The sequence below is a fragment of the Myotis myotis genome, unplaced genomic scaffold (genome assembly GCF_014108235.1).
Source record: "Myotis myotis isolate mMyoMyo1 unplaced genomic scaffold, mMyoMyo1.p scaffold_m19_p_1, whole genome shotgun sequence".
NCBI classification, from domain to species: Eukaryota; Metazoa; Chordata; class Mammalia; order Chiroptera; family Vespertilionidae; genus Myotis; species Myotis myotis.
The window spans coordinates 151982443-152005574 of record NW_023416313.1 but is presented as its reverse complement, the minus strand read 5'-3'; the positions used below and the strand labels follow the sequence as shown (position 1 = coordinate 152005574).

Here is a 23132-nt window from a genome sequence, read left to right as displayed (position 1 = left end):
TTGAGAATCTGGCCAGAAGACTCTGGATAAATTCCCAGACTTGTTTAAAATTGAATGCAATTGTGGGTTGCCAAATGCCTGGAGAAGTCTCTCTGCAACATTATTAGGGTTTTTGGCTAATACTGATTAAGAAAACCTTTCCTTCACAATCACATACTTTTTCTTTTTCCCTATAATTAGTCTGCTATCTTTTACTACAAGTGCCTAAGTGGAAACAAAATCCAGTTTAGTAACACTGAACAGTGCCAACCCCCCTACGGCACATTTCATTAGCTAAGTCCTCCCCTACCTCCACTACCACCTGTTCCTGGTCAGATGATGAACTACTCTCAAACTTCTCCACCTGCTAGTCATGTATCAGAAACAGGAACAATTTAATCATTTAGGGGGAAATATACTTTTCATGATATGACAAAAATCTTTTGATGAAATCTTAACCATTCCTGATCCAAATATAAAATTATTATATAGAGAAGACTAATTTGGAACAGTTTAAATAAACTAATATAAAAAAAGGAATGGTGACAGCCCCAATATCATGAGGCTATAACTAACACCTTGGTGATCAGATTTCTAGCTATGTTTAAGTCAAATCATTTACTTAACAAATATCTAATTAGTGCCAAGGGTGCCATGTACTGTTCCAGCACATAAACTAATCTAAAGGAATGTGAAGACCAGAAACTTATGTCCTTAACCTTGAAAGAGAAGACAAGAAGTATTTCAGTTTCTTTAGCAAATACTCTGAACCTTTAATAAGCAAACAAGTACTTTCCCACTTCAAACATTTTGGCAGCTTACATTTTTCACAGCTGCTTTGCACATATTCAAACAGCTAAAAGTTCAGCAACCTACAAATCAAAATAAACCACAAACTGCCCTGGCTGGGTGCCCCAGTTAGTGGGAGCACCATCCCATACACCAAAAGGTCATGGGTTTGATTCCCAGTCAGGGCACATACCTAGACTGTGGGTTCAATCCCTAGTCAGGGCCCAGTCTGAGAGACAATGAATGGTTTCTCCCTCACATCAATGTCTCTCTCTCTGTCTCTCTCCCTTCATCTCTCTAAAACTCAATAAAAACATATCCTTGAGTGAGGATCAAAAAAAAAAAAAAAAAAAGCCTCAAACCAAAAGATATACACACAAAAAATGGCTGTTAATATACTTAAAAGTTCTTACTCATAATTAAAGAAGCACAAATACAAACTAGAGATGCCATTTTCACTGATTAGGTTAAGAAAAAAATTTTGTGGTTGATATACCTACTTTTGATGACAGGGAGCCGAGTATGCATCCATTCTCTTTATTGGTGGGAGTTTAAGTTGATGTATCTTTTTAAAAGTGTACATACCCTTTGAGTAAGGAATTCATCTGCTAGGAATTTATTCTACAAATATATCAAGAGGAATGCAAGAATACATGTACAAGATGTTCATGGCAACATAATTTGTAACAGTAAAAGAGCTGGAAATAACTTAAATGCTCAGGAATAGGCAACTGGCTGAGTAAAATTATAGCATAGGAATACAATAGAATAGTATTCTGCCACAAAGAAATGAGGTAGATGTACTGGTATGAGATGTCCAAAATAAAATGCTGCTCTGACCGGTTTTGCTCAGTGGATAGAGTGTCGGCCTGTGGACTGAAGGGTCCCGGGTTCGATTCTGGTCAAGGGCATGTACCTTGGTTGGGGGCATATCTCCAGTGGGGGGTATGCAGGAGGCAGCTGATCGATGTTTCTCTCTCATCGATGTGTCTAACTCTCTATCCCTCTCCCTTCCTCTCTGTAAAAAATCAGTAAAATATATTTTTAAAAAAATGCTTAGTGAACAAAAGGGAGTCCAGAACAGCCTGTGTAATATAATTTCATTCACAGAAAAAGTAAAAAAAGATAGTCATATACAATATAAAAATTAAAATTTCTGAAGAATTCCCTAGAAAGTATCTTGGGGGAGCAAGAAAGGTCCAATTCTTACAGATTTTTTAACACCACAGACTAAGTTAAAATTACTTTTATTGAGGTATAATGACAAGGAACATTACATTAGTTTCAGATAACGACCGGTCACTATGACGTGCACTGACCACCAGGGGGAAGACACTTAATGCAGGCGCTGCCCTCTGGTGGTCAGTGTGCTCCCACAGGGGAGTGCCGCTCAGCCGAAAGCCGGACTCATGGCTGGCAGCGCTAAGGCGCAGCGAGAGCAGCGAGCTGAGTGGTAAGGAGCGAGGGGTCTGGGACTGCAAGAGGGCGCAGACTGGGCTGAGGGACCCCCCTGCCCCCGCCCCGCTGCACGAATTTCGTGCACCAGGCCTCTAGTACAACATAATTTGATATCTGTATAAAAATTATTTTTAGAACAGACTGAATAAATTGAGTCTTAGCAATCAATTGCAAAAGTAGTTACCTAAAACTTACCAAGTTGGAACTAGAAACAGCAGGAAAAAAAGTTGAGGAATGAAAAGTAGAAAAGGAGGAGATAGAAAATAGAATTAGGGAAGGGAGTATGTCTGTTAGTATAAACAGGAAAAGGGTAACTTTATAGAGTCAATCCTCACAGTAATACTATACCTAACAGCTGGCTGTGTTCCCCTGTGATGGAGTTCTGACTTGGCTCTGAAAAACAAACAATTGAAAAGAAAAAAAAAAAATGAATGACCAAAATAATTTCTTAAAAATCAGCAACAAAAGTTAAGCAAGGAAATAAGCAAAACAAATTTTTTAAGTGTTTAAGAAACATTAATGAAAGGATAACAAAAATATAATAAGCTCTTAGGAAAAATAATTGCATTACTTCCTTGAAAAGTTAAACAATAGAATTACCACATGACCCAGCAATTCCACTTTTAGGTATATATCCAAAATAAATAAAAACAGGAACTCAAACAGATACTTGTGTGTCAATGCTTATAAGAGCATTACTCACAATAGCCAAAACGTGGGAACAATCCACATGTCCTTCAAAAGATGAATAGATAAACAAAACATGGTATATACTGACAGCAGAATATTTTCAGACATAAAAAATGAAGTTCGGATACCTGCTACAACATGATGAACCCTGAAAATATTATGCTAAGGGAAATAAGCTGGATGCAGAAGGACAAATACTATACTGTTCTATTTGTATGAAATATCTGGAAAAGACAAGTTTATATATAGACAAAGTAGATTAGAGATTACCAGGGATGAGAGGAATGGGATGTTACTGCTTAATGAGTACAGAATTTCTGTTTGTGGTGATGAGATATTTTAGAAACAGACAGTGATAGTAGTTGCACAACACTGAATTGTAATTAATGCCAATGAATTGTGTACTTAAGTGGTTAAAATGACACATTTTTTCATATATATTTACTAAAATAAAAAGTAAATTAAAAAAAACAACACCACACTAATAACAGCCGGGCCGATATGGCTCAGTGGTTGAGCATCAACCCACGAACCAGGAGGTCACAGTTCAATTCCCAGTCAGGGCACATGCCTTGGTTGCAGGCTCGATCCCCAGTAGGGGGCGTGCAGGAGGCAGTTGATCTGATGTTTCCAACTCTCCCTCGCCCTTCCTCTCTCTGAAATCAATAAAAACATATTAAAAAATAAACTTACACATGCCCAGCTGGAGTGGCTCATTTGGTTGGACGCTGTACTGGGCACTGAAGGGTTGATGGTTCGATTCCCAGTCAGGGCATACACTTGGGTTACAGGTTTGATCCCCAGTATGGAAGGCAACTGACGGATGTCTCTCTCTCCCCACCGCTTCCTCTCTCTAAGCGTGTCCTCAGGTGAGGATTAAAAAATATAACAACAACAACAACACAAACTTGACAAAGCAATACTCCTCGTTTCATAAAGCAGAAGGATGATTCAGGGCCAACAACATGAGTTACATTTTCTCCTTAATGACAACGGAACATGTGACACACATCCATAACAACTCAAAGTCAAGACAGAAGTACAGCACGCATAACTATTAACAGATATGTTCTGATTTAACTTTAAAATAAAATGACAAAACTGGCTTTTACAAATATCTATTTCTTCAGTAACCTATCATAAAATCAATGGCTATAAGCCAAGTTCTTAATGCAAGAGATATTGACAATCACCATTTAACAACTACCACTTAAGTATTTTAAAAGCTTGAAAAACATTAAGGGCTAAATATGGAAAAGACTCAGCTCCACTTTCCTCAAAGATTAAGTCTCTTGTGATACACAGGATTACATCTGGCTTTCTCAAATGTGACTAGGGAATAACAATTTTGGAAGGGGAAAAGGTAGGGGATAGCCTGTGAACAACAATGGGGAAAAAAATTACACCTTTATTTTCACTAACCTCTAATTGAAGTTTAGTATGTTCTCCAAATGTAGGCAACAAATTACATCAAAGTACCTATAATTTGTCAACAATAAATATCAGATATTTTCCTATCACATTTATAGTAGCTGCATATATTGCCATATATTTTTAGAAGACTTTCATTCTTAATTTAGTTTTGAAAAACAGAAATTCCAAATTTTTCTATTCTAACATATTTTTTGCAACATACTAGCAGGTGAATTCCCAGTTTTAATTTGAACTCATCTTACCTCCTAGCTAAATAAATAATATGGTTCATTAGTGAATTCTACTAAATATTCAAAGAATTAATACCAATTTTTCTCAAACTCTTTCAAAAAAGGGAAGTGGTGGGACTACTTCCAAACTTATTTTACAAGATTAGTATTACTCTGATACCAAAACTAGTCAAGACACCACAAGAAAAGAAAATTAAAGGCTAACATCCCTGATGAACATAGATGCAATAATCCTAAAGACATTTTTGGCAAAATTAATTCAACAATACATTTAAAGAATCATATACCATGATGAAATGGAATTTATCTCACCACAAGAAAAAAAAGTCTGCAACTACATATGGTAACAAATGTTAACTAGACTTATGTGGTAAACATTTTGCAGTATATACAAATATAAAATCATTATGTTATACTCCTGAAACTAAACTACTGTTGTTTGTCAATTAGATTTCAATAAAAAAAATAAAGATAAAAAAGAATATGAGCCCAGCCGGCATGGCTCAGTGGTTGAGCATTGGTCAGGGTTTGATTCCCATTCGGGGTACATGCCAGGGTTGTGGGCTTGATCTCCAGTGTGAGGTGTGCAGGAGGCAGCCAATCAATGATTTGCTCTCATCGTTGATGTTTCTCTCTCTCTCTCCCCTCCCCCTTCCTCTCTAAAAATCTATAAAAAAATTTTTTTTTAAATAGTTGTTCTTGCACATTAAGACACAATAGAAATAATAGATCCATAGTAACTTAACATACTAGATCTCGCTCATCCTCTCCCTGTCCTCTCTCTCTTGTAGGGGAAAATTTGGGGCCCATCATTATAGAGAAGCAGGTGTATAAATAGTATGGAAGGAGGAGTAGAGAAAGAAACACAGAATTTAGAACCAGAAGAACTTTAGTCATCATCTAGATCTACTCTAGTGACTCTAAAGGATAATTTGGAGAGAAGTTATCAGCATCTTCTATTTCTCTCTCTAAAACCATACCAAGATTCTTTCTCAAGATTCTGATTCTCACTTAATTAATGGGAATGTCTTTTTTCTCAGGTGTTCTAGGACAGAACAAATTGAGAACCTCAGATTTTAGTATTTATAGTGGAGAAGACAAATGCCTGGGTTAATGAGTGGCCAAAGACACATCCACCTCTGCCAGAAGAGAAAGATTAGAGATATACTCTTGATGTCTTGAGAACCTATGTTCATGCTTCTCAATAAGCTGCAATTCTAACTTTCTTATTCTAAAACAAAGTATAATAGCCCAAAGTAATTTATCAGGAATTGCCAGGAATGTATCTATGAATAAAAAATTGAAAAACATCCCAGAACACTCAGGCAGAATAGGTATGATTTTAGAGGTCATAGGATTTTAGAGGTCAGAGTATAAGTGATTTTTCTTTTAAACAATTTCTGTTCTTCTGTACTGTATGATATACTGCCTTGCCTTCTGAGCTGGGCATAAATGATGTGTGTGCATTCTCTAGTCAAGCTGATACTTTTCCTTTGAATACCCTATGTAGTTCCTGTAAATCCAACTTAGATTTTTATCTTTCAATTATAATTAAAGGAATGGGGGGGGGGGATCTTTACTTATTTGGTAAGTTGAAGATCAACCCGTCAGAGCCTGTAAATGCTTCATTAATATATATAAAAGCTGAAACAAGGGCAAATCTAGGCATGCCTGTAAAAATAATTGGTAAATGGTTTATGCTGAAGGGCGTTTCTCAGTATGCAATCCAAATTGTGCAGTGCAATTAACAAAATTGTTCCGGGCATCTTTCTATTGTCCTATATCTGAACTCTCCCATTTAACATTTTTTCCTATGTCACTGGTTAAGGCACACCCAAGTTTGCCTAAGACTGGGAGTTGTTCCTAATATCAAAATGAAAGCATTTTAATCAAATTACTTCCTATAATAGGAACAATTTGCCAATAATATAATTGTTTCTACTCTTCAATGGTCTTAATAAATTAAGCTACTTCTGAGTCATAATATAACCAGTTAGTACTCAAAAGCCTGTGACATTCTAGCAAGTGGTAGTTCATATAAAAAATAGACACATAAACCTTTTCACAAATGCAATTATAAAAATAAACTGAAATATTTCCTCTAAACAGTAATGATATAGTCATTTTACAAATAGGTACTTGCTCAATCTTGGGTAAGTGGTAAAGAATGAAGATTTTATTCAGTTTCTTGCCATGTGCCTTGGAAAATAGAGAGAAAAATGATTGTGGGTGGTACTCACTTGCAAAACTGCCTCTGTAAATAGTTTTGCTGAAAAGCTTTATTATTTCCCCTTGCTTGCCCACAGCAATAGTCTTTTTTTCCAGAATTTCCTTTGATAATCACTTCATCTACCATTCTTGATAGAGAAAATGAAGCAAATAAAGTCTACTGTATTATGCATCTAAAATTCAGTGTGGCCCAGCTGGTGGTGCTCAGTGGTTGAGAGTAAACCTATGAACCAGAAGGTCATGGTTCAATTCCCGGTCAGGACATATGCCCAGGTTGCAGTCTTGATCCCCAGTAGGGGGCATGCAGGAGGCAGCCAATCAATGATTCTCTATCATCATTGGTATCTCTATCTCTCTTTCCCTCTCCCTCTCCTTCCTCTCTGAAATCAATAAAAATATATTTTAAATAAATAAATAAAAGTGTGGAAGTTTGTCTTCATTCAAGATAAAGTCAGTAACTTCATTAAATTGAAGACTGTTGTCTAATTGTTTAGGAAATGTAGACATGGCCACATGTATATACATCAGGACGATTAGCTTTATTATGCTGCTGTCTATATTATCTAGATATACTACAAAAGTGTTTCAGGATACCAAATACCTCAATCACCAGTCTTAACATATTTCTAATTTTCTGGACTCTGACTTTTAAAATACCAAAGCAGCATCAACCATCATAAGAAATCATCTGACTCTGATTTAGGCAAAGATGATTAAAGACTGAATCAAAGACAAGTACTTCAACATTCACACTTATTAAATTCTGCCTCTCTATATGAGTAGGCCCTCATTTTAGTGAGAAACCTAAGAAGGAAACAAGTTGAAATGAGGTAAAATCTGAAAAGCCTATCCCTCTTCATATAGATTTTGAACTTATTGCAATTAAACTAGATAGACCTGGAAGAATTTACATGTGATTAACTGTGTTTAAATAGATAGATGAGTGAAAAACATCAGGCAATTTTAGGCAAAGTAAAATTAAACAGTGAGATAAAAATGTAAAGCAAGACAGAAAAAATTAATAAATCATATTTTCTAGTCTTACCCCATAAAGGACAGTTAAAAGATACTTCTCTAAGTTTTTAATATACAAAGAATATAATTATTTTATTTTATTTTTTATTATTTTTTACATGCAATAAACCTTAATATTTCAAGAAAAACAATCTTAAATATAATAATGTTAAATGCAGTAAACATTAATATCTCAAGAAAAATGATTTTAAATATGATGTTACATGCAATAAACACCAATTATTCAAGGAAAATGATCTTACATATAATATTATATGCAATAAACATTAGTATTTCAAGAAAAGGGTTTTAAGCATAATATTACCAAAAATGTACTAACATAATATATCACAAATGTGGTAGGAAATATTAAAAATCTGCAAATAACAGGATTACTTCTATTATATTCTAGAATATAGAGCCCCCCACCCCCGGCTCTATTTTTGTTCATCAGTTTATGTTGTTCATTATATTCCACAAATGAGTAAGATCATATGATATTTATCTTTCTCCAACTGGCTTATTTCGCTTAGCATGATGCTTTTAAAGTCTATTTTGTCAGATATGAGTATTGCTCCTCCAGCTTTTTTTTCTTTTCCATTTGCATGGAAAATTTTTTCCCATCCCTTTACTTTCATCTCATGTGTGTCTTTTGTTTTGAGGTGGGTTTCTAGTAGGCAGCATATAGCTGGGTCATGTTTTTGTACCCATTCAGCTACCCTACACCTTTTGATTGGAGCATTCAATCCATTTACATTTAGGGTTATTATTGAGAGGTACTTATTTATAACCATTCTAATTCTGTATGGCTAGGTTTCTCTCTCTGTTTCTTCTTCTCAGCAATCCCTATAGCAATCCCTTTAGCATTTCTTGTAATGCTGGCTTGGTGGTGATGAACTCCTTTAGCCTTTTTTTTTTTTTTTTTTTCGGTCTGCGAAGTTCTTTATTTGACTGTTTATTTTGAATGATAGCCTTGCTGGATATAGTAATCTTGGTCTCAGATCCTTGCTTTTCATTACCTTGACTACTTCATGCCATTCCCTTCTGGCCTGGAGAGTTTCTGATGAGAAATCAGGTGTCAGCCTTATGGGAACTACTTTGTAGGTAAATTCTCTTTTCTCTTGCTGCCTTTAAGATTCTTTGTCTTTAATTTTTGGCATTTTAATTATGATGTGTTTGGGCAAGGGTCTGTTTGGGCTCTTCTTGTTTGGGGTTCTCTGCGCCTCTTGAATTTGTGTGACTTTTTCCTTTACCAGGTTAGGGAAGTTTTCTACCATTATTTCTTCAAACACCTTCTCTATTCCTTTCTCCCTTTCTGCCTCTTCTGGCACACCTACTATCCTCATATTGTTACATTTCACATTGTCCCACAGCTCCCTTAAGCTGTCCTCCTGTTTTTTAATTGTTTTTTCTTTTTGGTTCTCTAATTGAGTGATATTTTCAACTCTGTCTTCTAATTCACTGATTCGATCCTCAGCTTCCCCGAATCTGCTGTGCATTCCTTCCAATGTGTTCTTTGTGTTATGTCATTCTTTATCTCAGATTGTTCTTTTTTCATAGTTACTATATCTTTTTTTCATACTGTTGAGCATTTTTAACATAATTACTCTGAACTCTGTTTCAGATAAATTTCTTATCTCTGCTTCATTTCTCTCTTCTTCTGGAGAATTCACTAGTTCTTTCATTTGGGGATTGTTTCTTTCCTCATTTTGGTTGTCTGTTTGGGTTTGTGACTATGCATTAGATCCTATATAATAATTAGGTAGATCCTATACACCTCTCAATCTCTAGTGCAGGACAGTGTTAAAAACTGTTTCTGACTAATTGGATCAGGCGAAGACTCAAAGCCTCCAGAGACCGCCTCTGTCTACAGACTAATAGGATTCCAACTTGAATTGCTTCCAGGCAATTGTCCTCAGGTGTGGCAAGAGTTTTTTTCAACAGGGTGGGGCTGTTATTTCTGTCTGGAGGCTAATTGTTACTTTTAATCTCTTAAGTGGCCTCAGGGAAAGGTGTTTTCCAATAGGGTGTGTCGACTGTCTTCCCCTCAGGAAAGGTAGATATCAATGTGGGAAAGATGTTCTCTGCTGTGTGAGGGAATGACTCAGTCCAGGAAATTTGGGGTGTCTGCCTTCTGAGCTCTATCCCCTGAGTCCCCAGTCCTGGGTTTTGCTCTCACAGTTCCAGTCCACGTCACCCTCCCTCTGCTAGAGCACAAGGTGGGTAGCTCCACAGGGAATTTTTGTGTGTTAGCCCTTCAAGAGGGTGCCCGAACTTTCAGCTGCCACTCCCTGGCAGACAGCACCCCACTGCTTTTCACAGCTAGATGTTATGTGGGTACTCTCCTCAGATTTGGTGCTCTCTGCTGGGGAGCCCAGCTTCAGGATTAGATCCCAGAGTTCTCAGTGGCACCCCCCCACACCTGAGATATCTCTGCAGGACATCAGTTGCCGTCTGTGGGTGCCTGGCCAGCTCTTTCGCACCTCTGCCTCTCCTACCAGTCTCTATGCGGTCTCCACCTTTGGTCCTTGGGTATCAGGGTTCTCTCCTGTGAGTTTTCCGTTGATTATTCAGGAAGTCTTTCCGTATTTCAGTTGTAATTCCAGCTTGTTCCTGGGAGCATGTCCCTGCAGCATCCTATTCTGCCTCCGTTTTTAATCTCCCCAAAGCATATAATTTTTAAAAGATATTAAGAGTTTACTTCTCATCTGAGAAATGAAAATCAAAACAACAATGAGGTACCATCTCACACCTGTCAGAATGGCTATCATCAACAAATCAACAAATGACAAGTGCTGGCGAGGATGTGGAGAAAAAGGAACCCTCGTGCACTGCTGGTGGGAATACAGACTGGTGCAACCACTGCGGAGAACAGTATGGAGTTTCCTCAAAAAACTAAAAATGGAACTCCCATTTGACCCAGTAATCCCACTTCTAGGAATATATCCCAAGACACTAGAAACACCAATCAGAAAGGATATATGCTCCACTATGTTCATAGCAGCACAATTTACAATAGCTAAGATTTGCAAACAGCCTAAGTGCCCATCAGCAGATGAGTGGATTAAAAAATTGAGGTACATCTACACAAGGGAATACTACGCTGCTGTAAAAAAAGAAGAAACTCTTACCATTTGCAACAGCATGGATGGAACTGGAGAGCATTATGCTAAGTGAAATAAGCCAGTCGGAGAAAGATAAATATCACATGATCTCACTCATTTGTGGAATATAATGAACAATATAAACTGACGAACAAAAATAGAGCCAGAGGGGGAAAATATTCTAGAATAGAAGTAATCTTGTTATTTGCAGATTTTTAATATTTCCTACAACTTTGTGATATCATTATGTTAGTACAGTTTTGGTAATATTATTATACTTAAAATCCTTTTTTTTCTTGAAATATTAATGTTTATTGCATGTAACATATTTAAAATCATTTTCCTTGAAATATTAAAAAAAGAAAATAATTAAAAGACAAACATATATTACTGTATATCAACTGTAATTGAAAAATAAAAATGATTTAAATTAAAAAATAAAAATAAAAACTAAATAAAAGATGGAGCTGCTAGTTGGAGAATGGACTGTGGAGGATGCAAGAATAGAAATGGGGAACCAATTAGGAATCTTAGGAAAGTATGATAATGAATGTAGTAAAGATGGTAAAAGTGTGAGGGTGATAGCTCCTGGAAGGAGAGCTCATGAGTTAATCTGCAAACTTAATGTCCATGTTACTTTAAAATTTGTAGTTCTTTTCCTTCATTTATTCAATATTATTTAGTATCTTCCACATGTGAAGCACTATTCTAAAATAACAAAATCCCTACCATCAAAGAGCTTACATGTTTGTGGAGAAGACACAAACAATAAACAAACAACAAACTACATTATATGTGAAGAGTAATAATAAACAAACAAGAAAGCAGAGGAAGAGAAGAGAGAATTAGTGGGGGGTGGTTTCTGTGCTGGTTTTGATACCAAGTTTAAAAAGGTCTCTCAGCCCTCGCTAGTTTGGCTCAGTGGATAGAGCATCGGCCTGTGGACTTAAGGGTTCCGGGTTTGATTCCAGTCAAGGGCACATGCTTGGGTTGCGGGCTCAATCCCCAGTGTGGAGCATGCAGGAGGCAGCCGATCAATGATTCTCTCTCATCACTGACATTTCTATCTCTATCTCTCCCTCTCCCTTCCTCTCTGAAATCAATAAAAATATATTTTAAAAAAATAAAAATAAAATAAAAAGGTCTATTAGATAATGTGACATCTAACCAGAAACTTGAAGTGAGGCCTCTAGCCATAAAAATATCATACAAATATACTCCAGTCAGACAAGGTGCCCTGCTTCCCACAGGACATGAGAAGGGTAAGGGAAACTCAAGTGATATGAAAGCTAATAGAGTCAGAAAGGGTAGAGAAAGTAGGAAGAGATAAAGGTCATCCACATAGAACAGCAAATATGATCCTGTTTTTGATATTTGAAAAAGTTTAGTAACCAGACTATTTTATTTCTGTTATTTTTATACTTTTGATTACTTCTAGAAGAATACATGTATTCATAAGTATTTGTTGTAATTTTTACCTTAAAAAGTGTATTATATTCATTTTGTTCTAAATGTCTTGGTAGGTTCTAACTCTTGAGTTTAGATGATCAGGATATGATTCCACCTTCACCATCTCTCTACACCTCTGCCATTAACACTGTTAATGCAGAGTCAAAGGACTTAATCAAATATTATGCTTTTACATCTGTGCTGGAATCTCTTGAACATTTCTTCAAAACTTGATGCTCTCTTTCTTTTTTTAACAGGCTCAGAGCCTCTGCATGGCAATAGTATCTAGCTAGATTAATATCATTTGCATCACATTTATTTTTAGTTTATACTCTATTTATGGCAATCATGCTGGCATTTCATTTAGTGCAAGTTTCCTTTATAAAAAGCCCCAGAAAATCAGTGACTCAATCTAAGAAAAAATACTAAATTAATGCAAAGATGATACATAAAACGGGGAAGTTTATAAAGGTAGTCTCTGAATGACTTAATTTAGGTAAAATTTCCTACCTCCATCATACCAAATCTTCACAGTGGCCCTGTGAGGAAGAATCATTCCCATTTTCCAAACTAGCTCTGGGAGAGCCAAACTGCGTTGCCCAAGGTGGTAGAGCCAGTAACCTGTGGTATAGCCTTTAGGGCTGCAAAGGCCCAAGAAGGAGCAGAACAATATGGATCAAGGCAGTGTGAGCTCTAAGTAGAACTTTGTAAAAAACCTGAAAAATCACGTAGAATTCAAAACCCCAGTTTGGAAATTTTAAGTAGAAGTCTACAAATGAGAGCAGTATTTCAGGTAAGGATATGTGAGTGCAATATGCAGTGAAATGAATGCCAGCTTTATTAGAGACAGACAGGCTTGCGCATTATGAGACCACTGTGATTTACCCACATGCTAACAAGCATCTCTCGCATGGTGTCTAAAATAGTAGCAATAGGTAGCTGTTATTATTAACTCAATTACATCACGGTGATTATAGTACTATATTAGAGATATAGACAAAGAGATATGGAAGTATGTACATTACATTACTTTCCCTGGAAAATGTAATGGAAAAGCCACTAAGGAAGAAGTGATGTCTGAGCTCAGTCTTAGAAGAGTAAGTGCTTGGTAAGTGCAGGAAAGAACATTCCAGGAAGATGGAACAAATATGTGGAAATAGACTTTCAAGAACATTTCTTATATCTGGAGTGCAGTATGTATAAAAGACTGATAGACAAGGAGGCTGTTAAGTTGAGATGTTCTAGATCATGAAGGAACATGTATGACCTACTAAGCAGTACAGACTTGATTCAGTGGGCAATGGGAAAACATTACAGGGTTTTAAATGGGAAAATAAAAGGATGACCTTCACATTTGAGAAAATTTCATATGGTAGTTACTGTAATGGGTGGCTTTAGGAGCCTAGACAAGAAGTGACAAAGGACTAACATAAATTAATGTAGCAGCAATGAGGATGGAGAGGAGAGATTTGAGAAATATTTGGGAGACTAAATGAACAACAATTGGTTAATACGTTATGCGCCCAGCCTGTTTTGTCTTCCGGACGGAAAGTAAAATGTCAGTCACTGGTGACTGACGGGGCGCTTAATGTGTTAAAGACAGAGGAAAAGAGAGGGAGAGACAGGGGGAGACAGAACTATCGAGTATTTTAATATATTGAGGCAAAGGAATCAATAAAGTAGTAGAAAACACAAGAGAGGGGAGGCAAGAAAGGCTCTATAGCACAGCTCTACAGATGAAAATTGAATAAGAAGGAAGAGGGTAAAGGATAGGTGTGAATACAGGTGTTGGTAAGAATTTGGGAAGAGGCATTTTGGAAATTTCTGTGAAGTAGTTCAGTCATGCTAACTATAAGGGAATGGAAGAGGGGGGGGCTTAACGAGCATTTTTAAAGTTTTGCGAGAAACTTAGAGAAAAGAGGCTAACTAGAATCACGTAGAAGAAATTCTGAATAGTGTTAACAGCACAGCTGAGGCTGGAAAATTGTGGCACCAATTTTCATAGCTGCGACATATGCCCTACTCCTCACCACCAGCAACACAACTGCCAAGATTAAGAATGAAAGGAGGTGCCCTGACCGGTTTGGCTCAGTGGATAGAGCATCAGCCTGTGGACTCAAGGGTCCCAGGTTCGATTCTGGTCAGGGGCATGTACCTTGATTGTGGGCACATCCCCAGTAGGGAGTGTGCAGGAGGCAGCTGATAGATGTTTCTCTCTCATTGATGTTTCTAACTCTCTATACCTCTCCCTTCCTCTCTGTAAAAAATCAATAAAATACATGAAAAAAAAAAAAAAAGAATGAAAGGAGGAAAGTAAACAAACAATTTTTTTAAAGAGAGAGAATGAGAGAAGGCCTTGTGAGTCAATCTGGGATTTAATGTGGCTGTGACAATAACAACTTTTTGTAACCTGTGTACACACTATAGAGCTTTGTACACACTGTAAAATGTTCAATACTTGTTTGTTAAATAATTGACTGATGTGAAGTGATTTCAAAGAAAAAGACCCAGAGATAGAAAATCAGGACTAGTTTCAACAAAATGTTAATGCTGGAAATAATGATTTCAAAGTCATCATCAAAACGTAATAGTTGAGCTCTGGCTGGTGTGCTCAGTGGTTAGAGCATTAGACAATGCACCGATGGGTCAAGGGTTCGATTCCTGGACAAGGGCATGCAACTGGGTTGTGGGTTCGCTCCCCGCTCCCTGTTGGGGCACATGCGGGAGGCAACCAATGAATGTGCCTCTCACATTGATGTTTCTTTTTTCCTCCCTCCCTTCCTCCTCTTCCACTCTCTGTAAAGCAATGGAAAAAATATCCTCAGGTGAGGATTAACAAAAGACAGACAAACAAAAAACACCGTAAGAGTTGAAGATAAAAGGATAAACTTTCCTAAAAGTCAATACAAAAAGAGAGGAGCTGAGAAGCCCTGGAAATACTAGAGAACAGAAGAAAGTGCAACCATAGAAGGAATCAGAGGGGAAAAAAAATCATTGAAAGAACTGACTGTAATGCTGTCATGCCGATTTCCCCCCAACAAATCTAGACTCTAAAAGGATGAGGAAGTTCATGAAGGTAGAAGTGGTGAAAATGCAGAGTCAAACATGCCTGTGGGAGCAGAGAATACTATACACAAGTCATGAAGAAACTGAAGAGAATTCATTTAGCAATCTCCCCTCTGATCCATCTGGCTTGGTTTAACAAAAAGGTGGTAAGACAACAGTAGCCAGCAGGCATGTAGCTGAAGCTTGAATAAACCAAGAACCAGGACCAGAGTTATATGAGTGATGTACAGGCCACTGAAGGCCATCTCTTGCAGCAGGGGCCCACTATAGTGCAGAGAGGGGGACAGTCCAATGTTGGAAGAGGTGGAACTGATAGTACTAGGGGACAACATTGGGTCCCAGGTAGAAAAAAAGAGGTAGGAGACACTAGGAGGTACAGGTAGATCTGCCATCAATACTGGGTATACTTGATTAATAATATCCTTCAAATTCTGGTGTGTATGCTAAGTATAAGCATTAGATTAATAGAGGCCCTTGAGGAAACCAGTGCTGTTTAGTAGGATGTACCAAGCATGAGAAATGTTCTTAAAAGGACACTTTTTATTTTTATTTTAAATGAACCTGACTGGAATCGAACCTGGGACCCTTCAGTCCTCAGGCCTACGCTCTATCCACTGAGCCAAACCAGCCAGGGCTATAAGGACACTTTTTTTGTTGTTAGTTTTGTTTGGGCTTCAGATCTGCATAAAGAAAATGAATAGGATGTAAAGTATGTTCTGAACTTATTTGAGTGACTACGTTTTGTTAAAACTCTTCCTAGATATATGGGAGTATTCACTGGAAGTTGAAAAACTTATCTGTGATGAAGATAGTTTTGATTTCAATGCCTAGTCTATTTAACACTTGGAACATAGCAAGCATAATAGCAGAAAGCAGATTTAATAAAGTCCACAGCATAACATAAACATAAAGATAGTTTCTTGGGCCAAGTCCACAAACTGATTAGCCAAGAAAAGTACAAATGCTAGGAAAGGGGAGTACTTACACAGTTAAGAGAAAAAACAGAAAAATCTCACCAAGAAGTAACAGAAAAAAGGATTTGGGAATTACTGCAAACATTCAAGAATATTGTTGATACCTTATGTCCTTCTTTGGCTTGTAAATGATCAAAATTATTCTTCATGCATTTTAGCAAACATATTTCATGCTTCCTTCATTTTAAGATGGTTTTAGAAGAATAAGGCCTGACCATATAGACTACCTCCTTAACAAGGAGGGGAGGAAATTGACCCAAACACTCGAATTCAATGAAGCTGAAGAGCTAAGGAACTAAGGAGCTAAAGCCTTGCATTATAGGGGCTAAGATGAAATGATAAACATTTGTGATATATTTATTTATTGTTAATCCTCACCCAAGGATATTTTTCCATTGATTTTTAGGGAGAGTTGAAGAGAGAGGGAAAGACAAAGAGAAACATCAAAGTGAGAGAAACACACCGACTGGTTGCCTCCTGCATGAGCCCCGACCAGGGCCCGGGCCGGGAAGGAGCCTGTAACCAAGGTATGTGCCCTTGACTGGAATCAAACCTGGCACCCTTTGGTCTGCAGGCTGATGCCCTATCCACTGAGCCAAACCGGCTAGGGCACATTTGTGATATTTTAAAAGCCTGTATTGATTTCATGTCATGGTTAAAGATTAACTGCTCAATGCAAGCTAAATTTAATATCTTTCTAAATTTTCATACAAAAAAGTAAAAACTATGGTATATACTAGTATATATATATTGAAAAATTTTAAAATATTGTTTTTGGTGTGTATGTACAGGATGTGTATATACACATGCACTTATACAATGCTTTGATAATTTACCCATTTAGTATTCAATGTTTCTTAATATATTCACATTGTTATACAACTCTCACCACAATCTAATTTTAGAATTTGGTCCCCCTCTAAAAGAAACCCTGTACCCATTAGCAGTCAAGCTCCATCTCATTCCGTCACCTTGCCAATCCAAAGTAACCCCTAATCTATTTTCTGTAGATTATTTCAAGGTTCATCCACATTGTAGCATGTTATCAGTACTTCATGTATTCTTATTGGCAAATAATATTCCATTATACAAATATGCCACATTTTATTAATTAACTCATCAGTTGGTGGACATTTGGGTTGTTTCTATCTTTTTCTGGCTATTATGAATAATGCTGCTATGAATATTCCTGTACAAGTTTTTGTGTGGACGTTTATTCTCGTTTTATTTGTGTATATATCTAGGAGTAGAATTGCTGGGTCATAGGGTAGCTCTATGTTTCACTTTTTGAGGAACTGCCAAACTGTATTCCAAAGTGGTTGTAACATTTTGTTCCTACCAGAAGTGTATGAGGGTTTCAGTTTTTCCATATCCTCGTCAACAGTTGTTATTGTCAATCTTTTTTATTAAAGCCTTCCTAGGGGGTGTGAGGTGATGCCTCATTGTGGCTTTGATGTGCATTTCCCTAATGGCGAATAATTTTGAGCAACTTTCTATGTGCCTATTGGCACTTTTTCCTCTCCTCATCTCTATTTGGAAAGCTTTTACCTTTTTCCTCCCACACTTTTAAGGGTTTTTCCCATTGACTTATTTAGTACTTTTACATCATAAATATTATTAAATTGTTCCCTAAAGTATGTCCATTTTGGTTAGAGTCCTTACTTAGCATTGACATAACATACCCACAGAGTCTGTCATTTTCAACTACTTCTATCCCTTTCATCTTGTGATCTCTGTTCTGGCTCACTTACTTCATTAAAAACCTTTCTTAAATATTCTCAGAGGAAATATTTGTATTTTTGTATATTTGTACTGTATTTCCCACTTGTAGGGGAATGGTGTCTTCACTGAGAATATGGATTTGGATTATTTTTTATCTTGGTAATCTGTGGATACTCTTCCACTATCTCCTAATTTCCAGTGTTGTGGATTACAAATCTGATGCCAGTCTGATACTTTATAGGTATAATAAATTCTATCTGGAAGCTTCTAAGATGAATCCTTGGAGCTCAAACATTTTACTAGGATAACTCTAGGTTTATGTTTTCTATCACTGATCTTCCCTGAAACTTTATTCTATGCAATGAAGTCTTTAACTCAGGAAATTACATTAGCCACATTAGGTGTCCTGAATCTATTCTCCAAGTCTCTTATCTTTTTTTTTAAATAGATTTTTAAAAATATTTTTCTTGATTTCAGAGAGAAAGTGAGAGGGAGGGAGAAATAGAAACATCAATGAGCCCTAGCCGGTTTGGCTCAGTGGACAGAGAGTTGGCCTGCAGACTGAAGGGTCCTGGGTTTGATTCTGGTCAACCTCGGTTGCAGGATCCTCCCTGGCCCAGGCCCTGGTCGGGACTCGTGCAGGAGGCAAGCAATCGATGTGTTTCTCTCACTTCGATATTTCTCTGTCTTTCCCTCTCTCTTCCACTCTCTCCAAAGAAAATCAATGAAAAAATATCCTCAGGTGAGGATTTAAAAAAAACAAAAACATCAATGATCAGAATCATTGATTGGGAATCGAACTGTGACCTCCTGATTCTTGGGTCAACCCTCAACCACTTAGCCACACCAGTGGGGCTCTCACCTTTTTTAAAATTTTTAATCTCTTTGTATATTTGCCTCTGTGCTTTGATATTTCTTCCACTTGATCTTCCAGGCCAATACATGATCACACTCTTTCATTCATTTCTTATTCAATAATTATGTACTGGTTGCTTACTATGTGCAAGACAGTGCTGTAGACACTGGATGTTGATAACAGATCAGCAATGTATACAAGAGACAAAGTTCCTGCTTTTACATTTCAGTGGAGATAGTAAAAAAAAGGTGTGTGTGCATGGATTAAGAGTCATGAAGCAGTAAGTATTTAGCTAGGAAATCATATTTTTGCTCAACAAAGTCTTTTTTTATACTTGAACCTCCTTAAACGCTCCTATTATTTATTATTTTCATATTCAAGCTACTGTCTTCTCCAGCATTTCTATTTAGCTGGCCCAGCACACTGTTTATTCTACGTTATTTTTCTCTTTCTGGTTGCCTGGCTTCCCCGATAGGTTGTTTTCTTTGCTACCTCAGAGGGGCTTAGGTTTTGTTGTTGAAGGACCACAGTGGGAACAGTCTCCAGAGAACAGAAAGGCACGCGGTGTTTACCCCCATTGGCAGGCAGTGCAGCAGGCAAGCTGCCAGCCCTGCGGAGACCCAGGAGGAAGCCTCCGGTCTCCTTACATCTCCTAGCCTCAGGGATAGTGAGTTCCCTTGCTTTTTCCCTTTCTCTTTCATGGATCTCTATCAAGCAGTCCATGGATCTCTATCAAGCCAAGATCTTTCCTATATCTGCCACTCTTATCCTCATCCCCAGGCTCTTATCCAGCCTGTTCTCTTGTCCAACTTGTTCTCTCTGAGGAATATGACCTGGGCCAGCTCCCCAACAGGGCGCCCACATGCCCAGGCTTCCCTTACACCTAACTGTTCATTGGATCAAGGGGTCATTTGGCTCAAGAGAGGCAAACAGAGGCTGGAGTCAGGAACAGAGAAATAGTGAGATTTCACCTTCCTTCCCAGAACCCTCTCTGAAAAGTAAGTCCTGTTTACAGACTAATCCTAAAAACATTCAAATCTTGGCAAATAAGTCAAAAATTTTAAAAGCCTCTGTGAGGTGCAAATATCTGTGGTTTGTAACATTATCAACTACGGCCCTAAATATTAAGTTCTGAAAAATAATAAAGACCTTAATGTAAGTAGAATTTAAAGGATATACACTAGATGGATAAATCTAAAAATAATTATGCTGTATAAAAGCAGACAAAAGAGAGTATGATTTCACTCACATAAAATTCTGGGGAATGCAAATGAATGTATAGTGACAGAAAGCAGATCAGTGATTGCCTGGGGACCAGGGAATTAGGTGAGTGGGTCATAACAGGCACAGGGAAACTTCTGGAGGTGATGGAAATGTTTATCATCTTGATTATGATCACTGTTTCAGGGGAATGCACACATTTCAAAACTCATCAAACTGTACACATTAAATATGTGTGGTTTATTTTATGCAAATTATGCCTCAATAATACTTTAAAAGAAATATTGACTTGGAAAAATATTTGCAACTTACATCACAAAAGGCTGATATCCCTAAATATAGAGAACATCTAAAAATAAAGAACACCAACAGAAAGTCACTGAACTTTTGCGTTTGAAATTTTCCATAATAAAAAAATATATATATAGCCCTGGCTGAAGTGGCTCAGTTGTTTGGAGCATCATACCATATACCATAAGGTTTCGGGTTTGATTCCCAGTCAGGGCACATACCTCGGTTGGGGTTTGATCCCATTGGGCAGGGAGAGAGAAACACTGATTGGTTGCCTCCCATAAGTGCCCTGACTGGGGATTGAACCCACAACCTAGATATGTGTCCTGACCAGTAATTGAACCGCAACCTTGTTGGTGCATGAGACAACACTCCAACCAACTGAGCTACCTGGCCAGGACACTTTCTGTTATTCTTAAAAAGCTAGGACTTGGCATCATGATGTGATGGGAAGCACATAAAACTTAGAAGTTTGAGTGAAATAAGCCAGTCAGAGAAAGTCAAGTACTATCTGATTTCACTTATATGTGGAATCTAATGAACAAAATAAACTGACAAACAAAATAGAAACAGACTCATAGATAAAGAGAACAGACTGACAGCTGTCAGAAGGGAAGGGAGTTTGGGGGTGGGGGATGGGTGAAAAGGTGAAGGTTAAGATTAAGCAAAAAAAAGAACAACAAAAAACCCTCACAGACAAACAGTATGGTGATTACCAGAGGGAAAAAGGGGTGGGGAGAGACAGATAAGAGAGAGAGAGAGAGAGAGAGAGAGAGAGTGTGTGTGTGTGTGTGTGTGTGTGTGTGTGTGGCGGGGGGAGGAATAAATGGTGATGAAAGGAGGCTTGACTTGGGGTGGTAGACACACAATACCATATACAGATGATGTATTATAGAATTGTGCACCTGAAACCTATATAATATTAGGAACCAATGTCACCCCAATAAATTCAATAAAACATTTTTACAAGAAAAAAATTAAAAATTATAATGCATTATGACAAAGTAAATTCAACTTTAGGGATATAAAAGTGGTTCAACATCAGGAACTCTATTAATATAATTCAATGCTAACAGATAAAAGAAAGAAAACTTGAGAATCTCAGTAGATGTTGAAAAGCTTTTGATTAAATTCAATGCCATTGCTATTAAAATTCCTAGAAGGTGCAATAGATGGAAACTTAGCTACTGGAACATACAGCAGGCGTGCTCCTTAGTGGTGCTGAAAAAACAACAACTCAGAAGTTTGACTGCTGGCCCTGCCACTACTCCTCATGTAGCCTGAGGCAAATTACTGTCAATAGCCTCAGTTTATCTCTAAACTGGCAATAACACCTAATATTCTCACAGCGCAGGGAGAAGATGAAGTTGGTAACACTTCTCTTAGCTATCTTTACCCATGCCCAGTGTGCTAGCTACTTTAAACTTTTGTTTCCCACATGCTCTCCACCTTCCTGTCATACCTTCTTAAGTGTTCCTATTGTTGTAACCTCCTTCTCTAGACCTTCCTTCAAGAATCAGTTGTATCCTTTAAGAAGAGGAAGAAGAAAAAGGTAAAGATAATAATTATGAACAGCAAATACACATCTATCAACAAGTGAATCTAAAAGTCAAGTGAATAAATAATCTGATGTACAGAATGAACTGGTGATTATAACAGAATCAGGGACATAGAAAGGGAATGGACTGACTATTCTTGGGGGGGAAAGGGTTTTGGGGGATGCGGGAAGAGATTGGACAATAATAGTGCACCTATGGATGAGGACAGTGGGTGGGGAGTGAGGGCGGAGGGAGGGGTGGGAACTGGGTGGAGGGGAGTTATGGTGGGAAAAAAGAGGAACCAATGTAATAATCTGAACAATAAAGATTTAATTTTAAAAAAAAGAATCAGTTGTGTCCCATCCTCTGAGATACCGGTTCGGGTCCTCTCCACATATCATTCATTATTCTCTTCATCATCTGTTATCCAAAGCAGTTTCTTTTTGTTCTAATTAAACCACTAACTACAAAGTACTAATAAGTAAGAGGTTGCTCTTCTTCCCTCCTCCCCCAAGATTTTATTGATTTTTAGAGAGAGAGGAAGAGGAGAAAGAGAAACATTGATGTGAGAGAATAACATATAGGCTGCCTCCTGCACGCCACCCACTGGGGCTCAAGCCTGAAATCTGGACCTGGAGTCCAACTGGCAACCCTTGGGTGCAGGGGATGACACCTAACCAACTGAGCCAGGGCAAAGGTTGCTCTTATTTTTGAGTGCCGTGTGTCACATATGTTCATGCTTGTATTCATTTTCCCATGTAATTCTTAACCACCCTGTGAAATACGTACTGTTATTCCTTTTGTTTTAAGTAAAGTAAGCCTTAGAGAAGTTAAATAACTTGCCCAAAGTCATTCACGTAATAATACAAATTATCACTTCTCCTAATTAGTAATAATTAGTAGGACTGGAATTCAAAGCCATATCTCTGGCTCTAAAACCATTCTGCTGCCTTTAGTGCAGAACTTATACTTCCTATGCATTTGTAGCCTTAGGGAAAAAGTACAACACCTAGCATGATATTTGTGTTTGGTGAGCAAATTGCCTGTTCTGTTCAATTCACCTGGAGATACAAAAATGATCCCACAAA

General features: G+C 37.6%; 1 protein-coding gene across 12 annotated transcripts in view; it reads right to left on the bottom strand.

Moving 5' to 3' along the window:
• The window catches only part of SLC12A6 (solute carrier family 12 member 6), an 86907-nt gene that overhangs the window by 42282 nt on the left and 21493 nt on the right, over positions 1-23132 (bottom strand). For 5 of the 12 annotated variants that reach the window (XM_036296196.1, XM_036296227.1, XM_036296223.1 and 2 more), the window contains one exon: positions 2575-2619. The exons of 1 other annotated variant lie outside the window; for it this stretch is intronic. In XM_036296196.1, coding sequence (XP_036152089.1) covers positions 2575-2619 — 45 coding nt within the window. Of the gene's footprint in view, positions 20-1268; positions 1390-2574; positions 2620-3609; positions 3716-4338; positions 4396-21968; positions 22034-23132 lie in introns of those variants that run through there. 6 more of the 12 variants (XM_036296229.1, XM_036296240.1, XM_036296231.1 and 3 more) reach the window with 4 other exon arrangements.